A 16,302-nucleotide genomic window follows, 5' to 3' on the forward strand; every position below is an offset into this window, starting at 1 on the left:
GATTGTTCATACCATCATATTTCCAATTTCTATATAAGGTTGTGAAAGCTGGACAGTAGGAAGAAAATCAACTCATTTGAAATGTGGTGCTGGATAGTGGTGTCACAAGGGGGGAATGGGAGATGCGGGAAGAGGGGTGACACCTGATTAGGCTCTCTTCCCACTGCACTCCTCCCAGCTTCTCTGCAGTGGAGAAGGAGAGGAGTGAGTGCACCTCTCCCAGCTTTGCTGCAGTGGCGGATGCCTCCTCATGAGTAGACCTCCTCCACAACAGTGAAAGAGAGGGCTGAGCGCACCCTTCCTGGCTTTGCCACAGCAGTGGAAGCCTCCTCATAAGATCACTGCCATGGCAGCAAGGAAGAGGGCCAGGCATGCCTTTTTGGCTGCTGCCACCCCACTTGAAGGTGACACCAGGGGTGGTGATGGGGTTGGTGCTGGAGAAGAGTCCTACGGATACTGTGGACTTCTAAAAAGACAAATCAATAGGTCCTACAGCAAATCAAGCCTGAACTCTCCCTAGAAGCCAGGATGACTAAACTGAGACTGTACTTTGGCCATATAATGAGAAAACATGCCTCACTTAAAAAGACAATATTTGGTAAGGTAAAAGGTAGTAGAAAAAGAGGAAGACCTGTTTATAAATGGATAGACTCAATCAAGAAAGCCAGGGCCTGAGTCTGCAAAATATGAGCAGGGCTATTGATGACAGAGTGACTTGGAGATGTCTCATTCACAGGTTTGCCATAAGTTGAAGTCTATAGTAGTTAACAACAACAATGCTCATGAACACTAAGATCTATTGTTTTCTGTGGTTTTCTTATTAGCAGGTCCTGAAGTTGTATGATTAAAAGATGGAATGAGCAATCTGGCATTTCTTTCTTCACCATCATGTCCTTCAGATGTTTTGTTCTACAGTTCCCATCATCTTTGACTATTAGCCATAGTAGCTGGCACTAAACATCTGGAGGCGCACTGTGTTGGGGAAGGCTATGAACCTTTAGTTGTGAAAAAACAGGCTCCTTTTCCTTTTGTTTGCCTGCACCTAATATTCACCTCTATGAATGTATTAATGACTCTAGCGTATTTTATATTCCTGAAGGGAAAGAATACATTTATAGTGTTACAAGTATTTCCATGTGAAAAAAATAGGCTTTTAATGTTTACAAGAAATTCTTAAAGGTAAATAGTTCTCATTGTTCATAGAAATTCAAGCATGATGCCTGAATATGAATAAATTCACCAGACATGAATAAATTCCCCATTTGTAATTTTTGGATATCTGTGGTCTATCATCCCTGCAGATTTGCACTCCCGATTTGGTGGTGTTTTTGTCTTGCTCAAATCAACGGCTGAAAGAACGGCTAATGAAACGTGCTGAACAGCAAGGGAGGCCAGATGATAATCTCAAAGCTACACAGAGACGCCTAACAAACTTCAAGCAAAATACTGTTCCACTGGTCAAATATTTCCAGGAAAAGGGACTGATCATGACAGTAAGTTTACAGTACACTGAGTACAACTGTGGTGGAATTCTTATACTGTACCTATATATACATATATGAAATTATTTACTTCTGTGCATACAGAACCATGTTTCTTTGTTTTACATTCTGCAATCATATACCTTTGTTTTACATTTAAAGATGAAAAAATGGGGGGGGGTGTTGAATTCCTGTATATTTACTTAAAGAACATAGTATCTTTCTGTGCCATATGTAAGTAGTCTGGGTTTCATCATATTTGGGGTGTTCTAAATACTGTTGCGACTCCATATGTGTAAATTTATTGGGATGTTCTTTCTGTCTCTCTCGATGTTGAAATAGACGTTTTGTACTACAGTCAGACCTCCATATCCATGAACTTTTTATCCACAGATTCAAGCATGCATGGTTTGAAAAAATTTAAAAATATCTAAATTCCAAAAATCAAACCTTGATGTTGAGGTTTTATACAAGCAACACCATCTTATTGTGCCATTGTATTTAATGGGACTTGAGTATCCATGGATTTTGGTGTCCATGGGGTGTCCTGAAACCAAACTCCAATGGATACCAAGGGCCCACTGTATATTATGTATTATAAACGTTATATACTAGACATCTGTCTAAGGAAACCCAAATGGAACATATTATAGTATCTTTATTTCTTTGGGAAGGAATGTGGCTTGTACTGTGGTTTTAAGGTAACCATTGAGAAGTAATGACAGGACTACATAGAACCTACAGTTTGGCAGTCTATAAGGACTGATGTATATTCACACTACACAGATATAACACAATAGGATTGCTTTAACTGGCATAGTTCTGCCTTACAGAATCCTGAAATGTATTGTTTGGCAAGGTCAGGGGTCGGCAACCTATGGCCCGTGGGCCGCATCCAGCCCACCAAGGCCTTGGCACCAGCCCCAGCCCGGTCCTGCCGCCGATTGTCACCGATTGGCGGGCCGCCCCCTGGCCTCCCTGGCGCCCTTTCCTCCGCCAGACCTCTCTCTCCAGAGGGAGGTCTGGCGGAGGAAGGGCCTCTGAGGGAGCCCAGGGCCTGGCGGGCCGCCCCCTGGCCTCCCTGGCGGCCTTTCCTCCGCCAGACCTCTCTCTCCGGAGGGAGGCCATTTTTAAAAAATTATTTAATTATTTATTTTTTGGCTTCGGACCCCCAGTTGTCTGAGGGACAGCAACCCGGCCCCCAGCTCAAAAAGGTTGCCTAACTCTGGCAAGGTATTTGAATTCTCTGCAAGAGACCTCTAATAGTGCTGTAGCTCAGAGAAATGGACTACAGCTCTCTAGCAGAGACTTCTAAACACCTCTTGGCTAGCTAAGACTACAAATCCTAGAGTCACTGGAATGGAATTATGGCAGTGGGACCAAAGTGCTGTAATTATTCAGTATAGATACATTTGAGAACTATAAAGTCTAAAACCTGGATTGGCATATGTTGGGCCGTGTGTGTGTGTATATCAAAAGTATTGCAGAATCTAGGACTTGAATCCTGTTGTTAGTTTTAAGAAGTGTAGATTCATTGAATCAGTGGGATTTACCTGTATGTAGTTTAACAATTGATTCTGACCTAAGGATCTGCCTCCTGTAAGCAAGAAGGTTTCATATGCAGAAGGTCCCATTGCCTGATTTTGAAGGATTCTTCCCTCCCCTACAAGTCACAGTTCATTCCATTCAGTAGGGTCTTTGGGTAGCCTTTCAGGAGTCTAGGGGGCAGCTGTGGGAAAGAGGGGGCACACAAGAGCTGCTTCAGACAGCCCAGATGCATACACTTAAAAAAGTATGCAGCAGCAACAACAACAACAATAACAATAATATTGTGATGATAATGCTTGTAAGCTGAATCACACACAGTGGGCCCTTGTTATCCATTCGGGTTTGGTTCCAGGACCTCACGTGGATACCAAAATCTGTGGATGCTCAGGTCCCATTAAATACAGTGGCATATTAAATGCTGTCCCTGATATCAGATGGCAGAATCAAGGTTTGCTACTAAATCTACAGCGCTTTATAAATAAAGCATAATAATAATAATAATAATAATAATAATAATAATAATAATAATAATAATAATAATACTTGGAATTTATGCCATGGATGCTTGATTTCTTGGATAAAGAATCCATGGATACAGAGGACTGAGAATGGACAGAGTTCTTGTCCATTTTCATTTCAAATTCCAGGCTATGCTAGTCATCCACATGTGAGCTATGTAATCAAGGTCAGAGGAAGTGACGATGGAAACCAATGAGTTTGTTTCAAGGCAATTGTGTCATTTTATTTAACAATAGAGAAATCTTTTGGTAAAGCAATCCTTCAAAATTTCATAAAAACTTTCCATCCATATAGAAGCTACTGAATCATTGATACTTAATATAAATCAAAAAATTTCCTGTTGAGTCATTCACAATGTGTACAAAACCATTTCAGATAATTCTACCAAGATATACCCTACTCTGAAGATACAGTGTCATCTGCGTACCCTTTTTTGTGTGATTCAAAAAATGGCTCAGTAAACAGAATTTGGTACACAGTTAAACATGCTTATATCTTATTTGTTTTTAAAGGGTGACACTTTATCTTAACCATGTATGAAATAATCTTTTGTGAAAATTCCAGGCTTACAAAAACATCTTTAGAGCATCCTGTGACACTTTTAAGACTAACAAAAGCTTATTGCAATGAACAAATATACCTGTCCGTTTTGAAATTAAAAGTTTTTTGTAGAAAGAATGGAAAGAAGGAAAACTTGGCAGTGTAAGAATTACATTACACTTGCAGGCTCTCTGTTGTAGACTCCCAAACACATGTGTTTAACATGCTCAAGTTGTGGGGCCCTCCAGAACCACAAAGGAATAGGGAATAACTGGAATTACTTTTCTTTCCCTTGCAACAGTGAGAATTTTCATGGAAGTGGATTTCCTTCTGTGAACAAAAGAAGTGCTTTCTTTTGTATAAATAATTGATTGTTATTTATTTATTTATTGCGTAGTCCAAAGACCATTGCAAACTCTTTCTTTCGTAGAAAAGCAGTTCAGAATTCCAACTCAGTTTTGAAACAAATTCACATTGTTAGCAGTAGTTGCTGGAACATAGTCAGGGAGCCATGCTTTTCTCAGAAATTCTAAGTCTTGAAGGGCAGTGTGATGTTCACCTTCCTAAGACTGGTCCCATAGTTCCTAACCTTGGATGTCTGCTACTCTCACCTAGCCTTGGATGCCTGCTATTCTTACCATACCCCAGGGTTCCACATCAGAATCTCTCCTTTGATTTGGGGTAACTAGGTCTCCAGGTAATCTCACTGCAGAGTAGTGTGTGTTAGTTTTGTGTTCTTTATGGTAGGTGTGACCACCCCTTGATTTAGGGTTAAAGATAGTCTGAGTCTTTATAACAAAATAACAAGAAAATTAATGTGTTTTATTATATCCTGTAGAAAAGTAAATGCTTTAACAACTGCCAGTCTTAGTTCCAAACATATAACAGTATTCAATTGGAGTTATGTCAGACCTCATCCTTCAGTCAAGTCAGGCAACCAATATGCATGCACTCCCTAACTGACTTGTCAATCTCCTCAGACACATATGCCTGCTTTTTCTACTTTTTGGTCCCCTACACCCTTCCATCATAATCTCTCTGAACTGTGGTTGGCTGTCTTCACAGGCAATTATTTCTGAAATTTCAAAATAGGATGGAGACCCCTGCGTAATGAATTTGAGATTGTGTAGGCAGGCCTCACCTGAATGTGCCATTTTTTAAGCCTGTGGATATGATTTGCCTGATTTCTGCTATTCCCATTACAGTGAGGGTATTTTTGAGTTGCCATCATAGCTGGACTCATAGTAGCCATGGGTGAAACATCCATATGATGGTGCACACTAGTCAGAGGAGTTGTACACACATGTGGAGGTACAAGAATGTGGAAGTGCACACACATGGAATTGCACACAAGACAGTACCTCCCTGACAACTTGGTGTGCTCACTAGCCAGGCAGTGGTCCTGCACATTCTTCAAAGCTGTCCCACTGCAACTGCTATAACATGAAGCTATCTTCCCTCTCTGGGATCAATAGGGGGAAAATAATATGTTTAGGGTGCTGTGATTTGGAATGCAGTTTGGGTGGCAGAATACATTGGAGTAAATGGGCCCACTTTACTAATTGGTGTGAATCATTTTCTTGATTCATTGAATTTGAAAGGATGGCACAGCTTATTTACTAATGAAACTTTCAAACTCTGCATGCCAAGCCATACCTTTTTCTGCAACAATTGAAATATTATCAACCACAGCCAGGAATGCAAAAGCAATCACCGACAACTCTTGAAAAGGTACTGCCTCATATTTGGCAGCTACAGCATCACAAATAAGACAGAGCATTGGGACTTTAATGTGGTACTCGTTTAATTAGAATAATCTTGTGAGAAGTAAAAATATCCATCATTCTGAGACAGTAAGGAAAGAATAGTGTCAACTCCAGGTGTAAAAATGAAATGGGTTTAAGATTAATGTTCTGGCTGTTGCTCAACAATGTTTATTTTTAACAGAAACTTCAGAAGTGTATGGTAAGCAAGTAAACTGAACTGGATGAAAAATCATTTGAAAAATAAGCTGGAACCATGTCAGGGAGAGAAAGATTTCAGCAATAAAAATGATCTTCTGGACAAATGTAGACCTGGCATAGAAGATCTGTGATTAGAATTTCTTGTGGTTTAAAGAAAGAATAATAATACCAGGTGCTGGATCCCTAAATTAAACTTTGACCACAGGTCTTTGGGAAGAGAATTCCCTCCTGCACACTTTTCCCATTTGAAATTCCTTGCCTCTGCCAGCTGCTTTATTTATCCTGCATGTTTAAACAGATAGGGAAATTTTAATAGGGTGCTTATGGGCAAGTTTTGCAGCTATGGGCAAATAATGACAGTGGCACAAAAGGTTAAAATATCTCCTCCAGTCGCATGGGGTGAATCCAATCTCTGCAGGGTTGCTGTATTTCTAAAATCTCACATATTATGTCTGCTTTGTACTCAAAGACATAGGGTCTACTCCCCTCCCTGTACTCTAAGTCATTATATTCTGGGAATGGAGGCACAGTTCTGATCACTGTCATGTGCAGTATTTCTTTTCAAAGTGTCTGACTGGTTTTATTAGCTGCTCTAAGCATATAGAATATATATGCTTTTCAAAGCCATCACAAAACAACACAGCACACATACTTATTTAAATGAGAACTATGGGGCAATCAAAAGCGGCTGCTTTTCTGAGAGCCCTTAAACATATCACTCATCACTAGGACAGCAGTCTTGTGTAATGAGGTTCAGATCCAGATTTAGATGTCTGTACAGTGGGACCTTGTTATTCGCTTGGGTTTGGTTCCAGAATCTCCCGTAAATAACAAAATCCGTGGATGTCTGAGTCCCATTAAATACAGTGGCAGAGCAAAATGATGTCCCTTATATAAAATGGAAAATCAAGTTTTGATATCAGGAATTCATACTTTTTAAAAATATATTTTCAAGTCGTGGATGCTTGAATTTGTGGATAAAAAAGGGTTGTCTGTAATTGGGTTAGCAGAAACAGACTTCATCCATTCTTCCCTTATTAGCTCTCTAGACTCCTAACAATACTAAGGATCAGGGGACCCTGCTAAAGGGGGAAAAGAGTATCCACCAAAATAATTTGGGTAGAAGGCCGAGCCTGGTTCCAACTCTGGGATTTTGTTTGCCCAATATACACTTTTGCTTTTCATCCAGATGTCTGACTACCATCTGGGACAAGAACAAAACCTCTGTTTAAAGCTGCCATCCCTACCCTAGTACCTCCACATTTTTGGACTATTTTTTTAAAATTATTTTTTCCATAGCAAATATACCAATTATGCTTGTAAAAGCCAAAAAAAAAACCCCCACCCTAAAACATTTAAATTGCAAACTAGATTTGGTAGACATTGCTTCTAAGAATCTATTTCTAGCAGTTAAACATTTCAGTCTGCCAAGTAAAAGCCAGGGTGATGTTGTTAGACATCCCCAAGGATTTTCACTTCTCTCTAAGCTTTCTTTGTGAGCATCATTTGGAAAGATGAGAAAATTAGATCACTCAGAAATCTTTAATGCCTTTGAATAAGAATGTATTTTGCGACTTCTTTGTTGCCATATCAGGGTACACAAGAGGGTATTAGGTTCATGAGTCCCCCTCCCCTCCCAATCTTTTATGGATAATTCTCACCCAATTCTCCCTCCCTGCTGTTCAGTTAAATTCCATAAAAGATTTTTTATTCATTTGAAATTCAGTGTTTCCGCTTTGTGAATTTTCTGAATATTATTTATCCATTAAGTAACCGTAAAGCATGGTATACTTTACCATGGTAATTTGAGGTTGGCCCACAGAAGACAAGAATTCAAATCCCTCGTTACCCATAGGAATCCACTGTGTGAGTTTGAGCAGATTGCACTCTCTCAGTCTTAAAGGAAAGACAGTGGCAAACCACCTCTGAATAAAATTTCCAAAGAAATCCCCAAGATAGTGTCTCTGTAAGTGAGAGTTGACATAGAGGGACATGAGAACAATAGCAACTAAATGTTCCTATACAATTTAAGGGAAGGGAACTTTATATTCAAATATTATTATTAATAATAACAATTATTATTATTATTATTATTATTATTATTTATACCCCACCCTTCAGCCAAGGCTATAATTTTAGAGTTTTATTTGTTTATTTGCCCAAGGTGGCTAGTATGCTATTGGAATTCTGGCATGTGTAATTTTATGAGATACTTGGCCTTCTCTGTCAGAGAGGTTTGGTGCCACAACAAACTACAGATCCCAGTATTCCATAGGATTAAGCCATGACAAAGCAATGTCAAACTGCATCAGTTCTGCAGTGAAATAGCAGCTCCTGACCACTGTTTGGGGACAGTCAAATTACACCATCATCTTCCAGACCGAAAGTCTGTTTTTCTTACATAAAGTGTATAATTGTTGTGGCCTGTGTGCTGCGCCCATAACCCTTGTTGGGACCTATGGAAATGACGCGCAGTGTCCACCACGACCACCTGCAGAGTTCAACCACGTCGACAGGATGCCAAGAAGAAGGAATCTGTGAAGATGTCTTCAACTAATAACGACTCTTACAAGTCTTCACTCTAAACGAGGGCTTTAATCTTCCTTTGCAGTATTTACAACATAGATATACACAGTGTATTGGACATCCGTCTCTAATACACACTATTTACACCAGCCAACAATAACACAACTTCTGAGGCAGCCACATTAACACACAACCATCTCACTGCCTCTCAGTAACAGACACAGCCCACTCTGAGGCACCAACTGTCTCTCTGTTCCTCTCAGTGACAGTTGAGAACTGACAGTTGACAGTTGCATCAACATTCCGATGATGCCCTGTTTGAATGCTGACACATTAGCTGCCACTGGAGCTCCAAATCATCTGCACAACAGCTCCCCCTAGTGGCCACACCAATGTCATTTCCTGACAATAATATCTATACATTTTCGTAATTCTGGGGGGAGGGAATTGAGGGGAGAGAACATCTCCTCTGCCATTTTCTTCCTATTTTGTCCATTTTAGGACAGTTTTTCCAGTGGAAAAGCTGGAATCTTTGAAAAATGTATGAAAAATAAATATCTCTGATGACATATTCTCCCCCTTTTTTCTTTCAAAATGCTTTTTATGACAAATTATATGTACAGTTGTTTAACAGACACGAAAAATATTACTTAGATTTGAAACTGAAGAACACATTAAAGAAAATTGTGGGACACAATATACAAATGAATCAATGGGATGATATTTGGATTAAGGAATTAAAATTTATTTGTTCTTACATCCTCAAAGAAAATCTTTACAGAATGATGTACAGATAGTATGTTATCCCAGATAAATTGGCCAAATAATAATAATAATAATAATAATAATAGATTTTATTTTTATCCCGCTTTTCCACGATGATCAAAGCAGATTAAAATTCAACATAAAAATACATACATATCAATAAAAACAATGTAAAAAAGATCATATTAAAAACTATTACACAGCCAGCTTGGTTGAATTGATCCAAAAACATTGTGAAAATCGTTACGCAGTAGGGAGAGAGGGCATAATATCACATCTCATGGGGGGAAAGCTTGGTGAAAGAAAGAAAAAGGTCTTAAGGTTCTTTCTGAAAAGATCCAGGGAGGTGGTGGAACGGAGCTCGTCGGGAAGGTTGTTCCACATTTTTGGGGCCGAGATGGAAAAGGCCCTTTGCGAGGTCACCGCATATTGCACAGTTGGGACCTTCAGCAGATTCTTCCCGGTTGACCTGAGTGTGTGGGGAAGATTATATGGGGGGAGGCGGTCCTCCAAGTACCCTGGGCCCAAACCAATATCCAAAAGAGTTAGTTGTATCTGCTGGAAATATAAAACAAACTGGATCTTTCCCCTCATATCTGGTAAAGTTGTAAAAAGGTTAAGAAATATTGATTTTAAATAAGGAAATGATTACAGAGGACTGGAATTTAAATTACTTTTTGCAAACTGAGGGCCCTTACAGACAAGCCAAAATAAAGCTGCTTTGGGTCTCTTTGGAGATGTGCTGTTTAAATGACACACACATCATAAGAGGCCAGAAGCTGTGCCAAAGCTGCACTCCAATCCTTAGGACTGGAGCATGGCTTTGGCGCGGCTTCCGGCCTCTTAGCATGCATGCATAATTTAAACAGCATACCTCCAAAGTGACCCAAGGCAGCTTTATTTTGGCCTGTCTGTACGTGCCCTGAGTTATATTTGTGAAATATGATAAATGTAGAAGGTAAAAGAGAAAGGAAACATTGTGATTTAATTAGGAATATGGTAACAGTGGCTAAAGTGGTATTTAGGAGTCATTGGAAAACTAATAAATTACCAAATTGTTCAGAATGGGTAGAGTTTTATACGATCTGAAGAGAAACCAGAATGGGTAGAGAAAATGATGGAAATTGTAGAAATGGACAAATTAACTAATTTAAACAGGAAGAACACATTGGAGGTCTTCTTAGCTATGTGGTGACCTTTTATAGATCATATAAAACAGCAAAGAGGGGATGTTACTAATTTAAGTTTTGAGATATAGATAATAAAGTTAGTTTTTCATTTGTTTGGATGAAAATGCTGCTTATTGAAAGTAATATTACAAAAGCTTCTTAATAGTGAGTATTGGCTTGGGACAGACCACCGAGAGACGACGGCCTGCCGATGGCCTAGTTTCCTCTGCAAGGACGGCACAGCCCCCAAACGACGTGCCGTCACTGTGGAGGAAAAAGAACCTGGAAAAACGGGTTCTTTTTCTGGCGCTGCAATGAGGTTGTGAGTACGCCAATGGCACACTCTTGATGTAAGCACTGTGTGGCAATGTACGGATGCCTCACAGCGTTTACATAACAATGGCAGCGCCATGTACACTATTTCTGTTCAAATAGACTTTATCATATTATAATATTTGGGATTACTGTTTTCATTTTTTTTCTCCCCCCTTCTTAGGTGGTAAAAATTAAAATACATATGCTTAGGTAGAATAGAGCGCAGCAGTTTGCAGCTCACTCTTTATCATAGGGAATAATGATAAATTGCTTGTACAAGCTTAAGGCTTTTATATTTTAAAATTGCATAAATATGTCATATGGTACAATTTTATATGTCCAGTTATGAATGAAATATTTTATATTGCATAAGTGTGATATGCTATTAAGTACTCTGTATGTTCTGCTCTCATCAGATTTTTTGGTCTTTTATGCCATGGTTTCAAAGTGTTTGGAAATTTTGCATCTTTAAGCAAAACTTACTTTCTATGATGATTTAAACCAGCTGCAGAATGTATGTCACTCCAGTCATCAAAAAGTAGATGTTGAATGAGTCAATGTGCTGAAAAACTCTGGAGCAATTGAAAAATATTTTTAAGGTTAAAACATCATTTCTGCAGTATAATTGTTTAAAGAAAAGCAAACCAATCTGTCAGGAAAATTGGATTGCTTCCTTTTTTATTTCAGGTGTCCATTTTAATATGATTCTTTTAAACACAATGTGAATAAAATTTATTCAAAGTTGCTCTTTCATTGTTGAGCTCTTGCCCTTATTCATTGAGAATTGAAGAATTTCATTTTGTGCCTATACTCTGGAATCTTTCACTTATGATAGCTTCTTTTCTTTTCTTTTCTTACTAATTTATCATGAATATTAAACTGGAAGATAACTGTATATGTGTTCATATTCTGGAGGCTGACTTACTTATTTTACTTATTTTAATCATTTACAAAATGTTATCAAGCATTTCTTGATTTTAGAGTTCAATATGTTGGGTTTGCCCCAGATTTCAGTTTCTCAGAATATTCTCATCTTTTTTTCTTTGTTTGTTTTCTTTTTGGTATTGTTCTTTGTGATCAGGGCTAGTTTCCTAGATTGACAAGGTATTTAACAGACTCACAAAGGATTTGTCCCCCTTGCCATAATAGTGCTATCGCTTCTACCCTACACAAAGCAGTCAGAGACAGACTAACACAATTCTCACTGCGTACATCCTATCTCTTTCAGGTTGTGGAGAGCAGAGCTCAGAAAAATTAGTTTATGGATTCTCATTCTCAGAATTCCCTTGACAGTGTAGTCTAGAAAAATAACTTTTCTAATCAATATGCTGATAATGCATGCTATGTTTAAGGACTCCCCAGATTATAGAGTTAATACTGTGTTTCAGTTTGTTCTTGTTGTTGTTAACTCCCTTCAAGTCAACCTCAACTTATGGTGACTCTGTGGATGGGGCACCTCCAAGAACCCCTATCATCCAGTGTTCTGCTTAGGTCCTGTAAATTCAGGACCTAAATCCATTACCTCTCTAATTGAGTCCATCCATCTGGTGGGTGGTCTTCATGTCTTTATACTATCCTCTACCTTATTGTCTTTTCTAATGTGTCATACCTTCTCATGATGTGACCAAAGTATGACAGCTTCAATTTGATCATCTTGGTTTCCGGGGAGTTTTCAAATGTGATCTGTTCAAGGACCCACTTGTTTGTCTTTTTGGCTGTCCATGGTATCCTCAGCACTCTTCTCCACCACCACATCTCAAATGAGTTTTTTTTCTTTTGTGCTTTCTTCACTGTCCAGCTCTCGCATCCGTACAGGGTGTTGTGCAATACACAGACAGATGGACAGACAGACAGACACAGACACACACAAATACAGGAATTGGTTAAAAAAAACATAGGAGGCAGTTGATCTCCATATATCTTTGGCTGCCTGTTGTTGCATGTTCTGGCTATTCTCTCTAGCTGCTCAGCAAAGGGTCCCTTTCTAGTTGGGAGTCGAATTCCTGTCTAAAGGAGGGCTGTATATATTTTCTGTGGAATTCCTAGAGTATTTTGCAGTGCCTCCTCCTTCTCCTTTGTAATTTAGGCTGGAATCCAGTTGTTAGTCCTACCTATGGTAGATCTAGAGAGCCAGTGTGGTAGTATAGTTGTTTGAGTGTTGGACTAGGGCTCTGAAGACTGGGCTTTGTATCTCAGCTCAACCATAGAAAGCCACTGGGTGATCTTGGGCAAATCAGACACTCTCAGCCTTGGAGGAAATCAATGGTGAATTTCCTCTGAACAAATCTTACCAAGATACCTCTATGAAAGGGTTACCATAAATTGGCATAGAAACATACAGTAGGTTCATTGACTCACTGGGAACTTGGAAAGTTAACATTTATCTAAGTTCCATTTATTCAGTATGTCTACTCTAGTTGGGACAAACAATTAGATACAGACCTTATGTTCCAAAACTTTGGTTCTGAGGAGTACAAGGTCACATTTTGAAGTAACTGTTGTAAGTTAAGTGATTCCTTCCATCACACGGATGGAGTTTGTATGGATGCTATGGGTCTGTCTGCCTTTCTGATGGCTTTTTAGTGTTTTCTGGCAGTATTTTCCCTCTTCACCTGGGCCGACCATGCATTGGATACAGGGGTCATTGTGAGACTGATCTTCCCAGTCCCTTCAATGAACTAAACATAAAGTGAGCATAGGATTGTCCAGGGCAGCAAAACCACCAAAGATGGACAATTAAATAATTGTCTCACTGTACGGAAGGATAGTTTGGGGTTTTTTAGCAAGAAAAGGAACCATCATAACTTTCATCACTAATTAGCATAACATTCACTCATTCTGTCAACTTTCACAAGAGAATTTGCAACAGAGCACACTTACGTAAGCTGTTTCACTTTTGTGTTTTTGAACAGGCTATCACATTTTCTTTTGAGCAGTGTCAGTTTCCTCTTTGCAGCCCTCTTAGGAGCAATAAAGTCTTTATAGAGTCTAAATTGTTCCAATTAATTAGCAGAGCTTTGTAGCAGATGTTAGCAGATGTTGATGACTCCTTACTCCAGTTAAACAAATTTCTCAAAGGAAAATATATAGTAGTTATTTTGCCTGCTTTAGTATTACATATATTTATTTCCAATAAACTAGAACAGGCAGACAAGGGTAAGCTCTTCCTCGTTTTCACCCAAGCTAGAAGCATAGCTGATGAAGTCATCAAGCACTTGTTATACGAATATAAATGAGTGTGCTTTGGAAATGCAAAGGACAAGCAGCAAAATCATCTCAGACTAAAACTGACTGGTGGAGTGTAAATTTCTACCTGTTTGAGTGGACAGGTCACCAATTGTCCAGTTCTTTCTGGATTGCAGTTCCATCAATCTTACTATACCCAGTTGTATGGGATACTGGGAGCTGTAGTCCAAACCACATCTGAATACGTCATTACACATTAGTCACCTCAGTGCTAGATACATGGTAATACACTGGAGAGCTTGTTCAGAATAACGGAGCCCTCTTGTATTTCTTGTAATTGTATGTAGCCCAGAAATGAGGGGAGATAGTTGTTTTGACATTTACTCAGTTCTGTAATGTCCTGTGGCTATAGAGTTGTGTCATACTACTGAAGTAACAAAAATGCCAATAACTAGCTTTTTAAAATATTCTAGCATTAATGAGCATTTGGACAGAACTCAAACTAAAATGTTTTAAAAGGCAGAAAAAATTCTCTACAAGTTGAATTATCACCGTCTGTTGCAAGAGTTCTTCTTTAGGAAGAGACATTTATGAGGTTCAAGGAACACACATCATTTGTGTTGTAAGTATTTGTGCCACTGTATCTTCATATCTAGTTATGGAATGATACATGTTTCTGCCTGGTAATACTTAGATAAATTCAGGTTATTTACTTAATACTTTGAGTTGTTGTTTGCCCGACTGTGTACATCCCAGTTGCTAAATTGCTTGTTAGGCAGCCAACTTGTCAAGCAGTGTTTTAATTTCCTGTAGGCTTTGTTAATATGCTTCCTTCTGCAACTTCATTTTAGCTAGCTGTGCTGAAGACAGAAAGACCTCTGTCTTGCATTTGGCAGTAGTATGTTTTTTTAAAAAATTAGTAGTAAATTTCAGTTTTCTACTAATAGGTCATGACAAGTGTGGGATGGCACCAGAACAATAACACTATTACTTAATTTCAGACGTAAAGGTCTCTATTTTAGTAGGCATATATAAGAAACAAATGTCTGCTCAGATTATATGTCTGTATTTTAGAAGCAATTTGCAACAATTTTATCTAATACAGTACTCTCTTTCAGATCTTTACTTGTTATGAAGGCAAGAGCAACTACTTAGTGTTCTGCCTAAGTCATTGTATCACTCAAGACAAAAAAAAAGAATAATATTTCTGCTAGAATACCCATATTCACTGCTGGAGAAACGCTTTAGAAATTCTTTGTTGACAACATGCACAGCAGGCAGATTAAAATATAATGCATTAAATCCTCAATTTCTTTTTGCCTACATAAGTTATATTTCATTGGCACAATGTTATCATGCCCACTCTGGACTGAGTCTTACATTTCTAAGTTTGCAACATACAATATCCAATTAATTGGATCTCTAGCTACCATAAGCAGTGTTTCTTATCACCATTTGATGGTGTGCTTGGTATACAGCTGTACAGAAAAGCAGTAGTGTGAACAATAGCGTGAACTGTATATGTTTACTGAAGAGTAACTTATATAGTTGTCAGCTGAGTTTCATTCCAGGTAACTGTGCGTATGAATAGCACAGTGCAGCTGCCTCTGTTTCCATCATCATAGTTGCCCTTTTTCAAGTTACCACAGTCACATAAACAACTGTGAATATTTCTCATGTAAGTGGATGATTCATATAGTAGTTTCTTAGTGAGGTTGTGTTAAACCCAGTATGTCATCAAATGCTGAAATTAGGCATTGGGAGCTAACATCTTATCACAGGAGAATTGTTGAGAATTTTCACATTATGAGAATGTGTCCTAGGCTGTAATAACAATGCAGATTCATCTCTCAGTCTGATCTTTCATTATCTAGATTCATCTCAACCTCAATGTCAACTGGCTGCCCTTGCAGCTTCTTTTTATGGTGTCCTCAGCACTACATTTATGGTTACTGTAATTCTGCATGCACTTACCTGGAAAGAATCACTGTAGGCTCTGTGGGAATTACTTCTGAGTAGACATTAATTTAACGTCACACTCTTAGTATAGTGAACCTTCTGCAGTGATCTTGTTGTGTCAGTGTTGTAACTTCCATTCTATATTGTCTGATATGTGTATGTGTGACTGTCCTAATAAGTCTGAAATAATATGGTGTAATGGTTTGAGCACTGGACTTGGATTCTAGAGACCAGGGTTTGAATCCTAGCTCTGCCATGGGTACCCACTGGGTGATCTTGGGCAAGTCAACACTCTGAGCCTCATAAAACCCCATGATAGAGTTGCCTTAG

General features: G+C 38.7%; 1 protein-coding gene across 1 annotated transcript in view; it reads left to right on the plus strand.

Annotated features, from left to right (window-relative positions):
* Window positions 1–16,302, plus strand: part of AK5 (adenylate kinase 5) — a 119,755-nt gene that overhangs the window by 25,570 nt on the left and 77,883 nt on the right. Inside the window, exon 6 of the mRNA XM_042461585.1 lies at window positions 1,302–1,493. Coding sequence (XP_042317519.1) covers window positions 1,302–1,493 — 192 coding nt within the window. The remainder of the gene's footprint in view (window positions 1–1,301; window positions 1,494–16,302) is intronic.

Source organism: Sceloporus undulatus, chromosome 4 (genome assembly GCF_019175285.1).
Source record: "Sceloporus undulatus isolate JIND9_A2432 ecotype Alabama chromosome 4, SceUnd_v1.1, whole genome shotgun sequence".
Lineage (NCBI taxonomy): Eukaryota > Metazoa > Chordata > Lepidosauria > Squamata > Phrynosomatidae > Sceloporus > Sceloporus undulatus.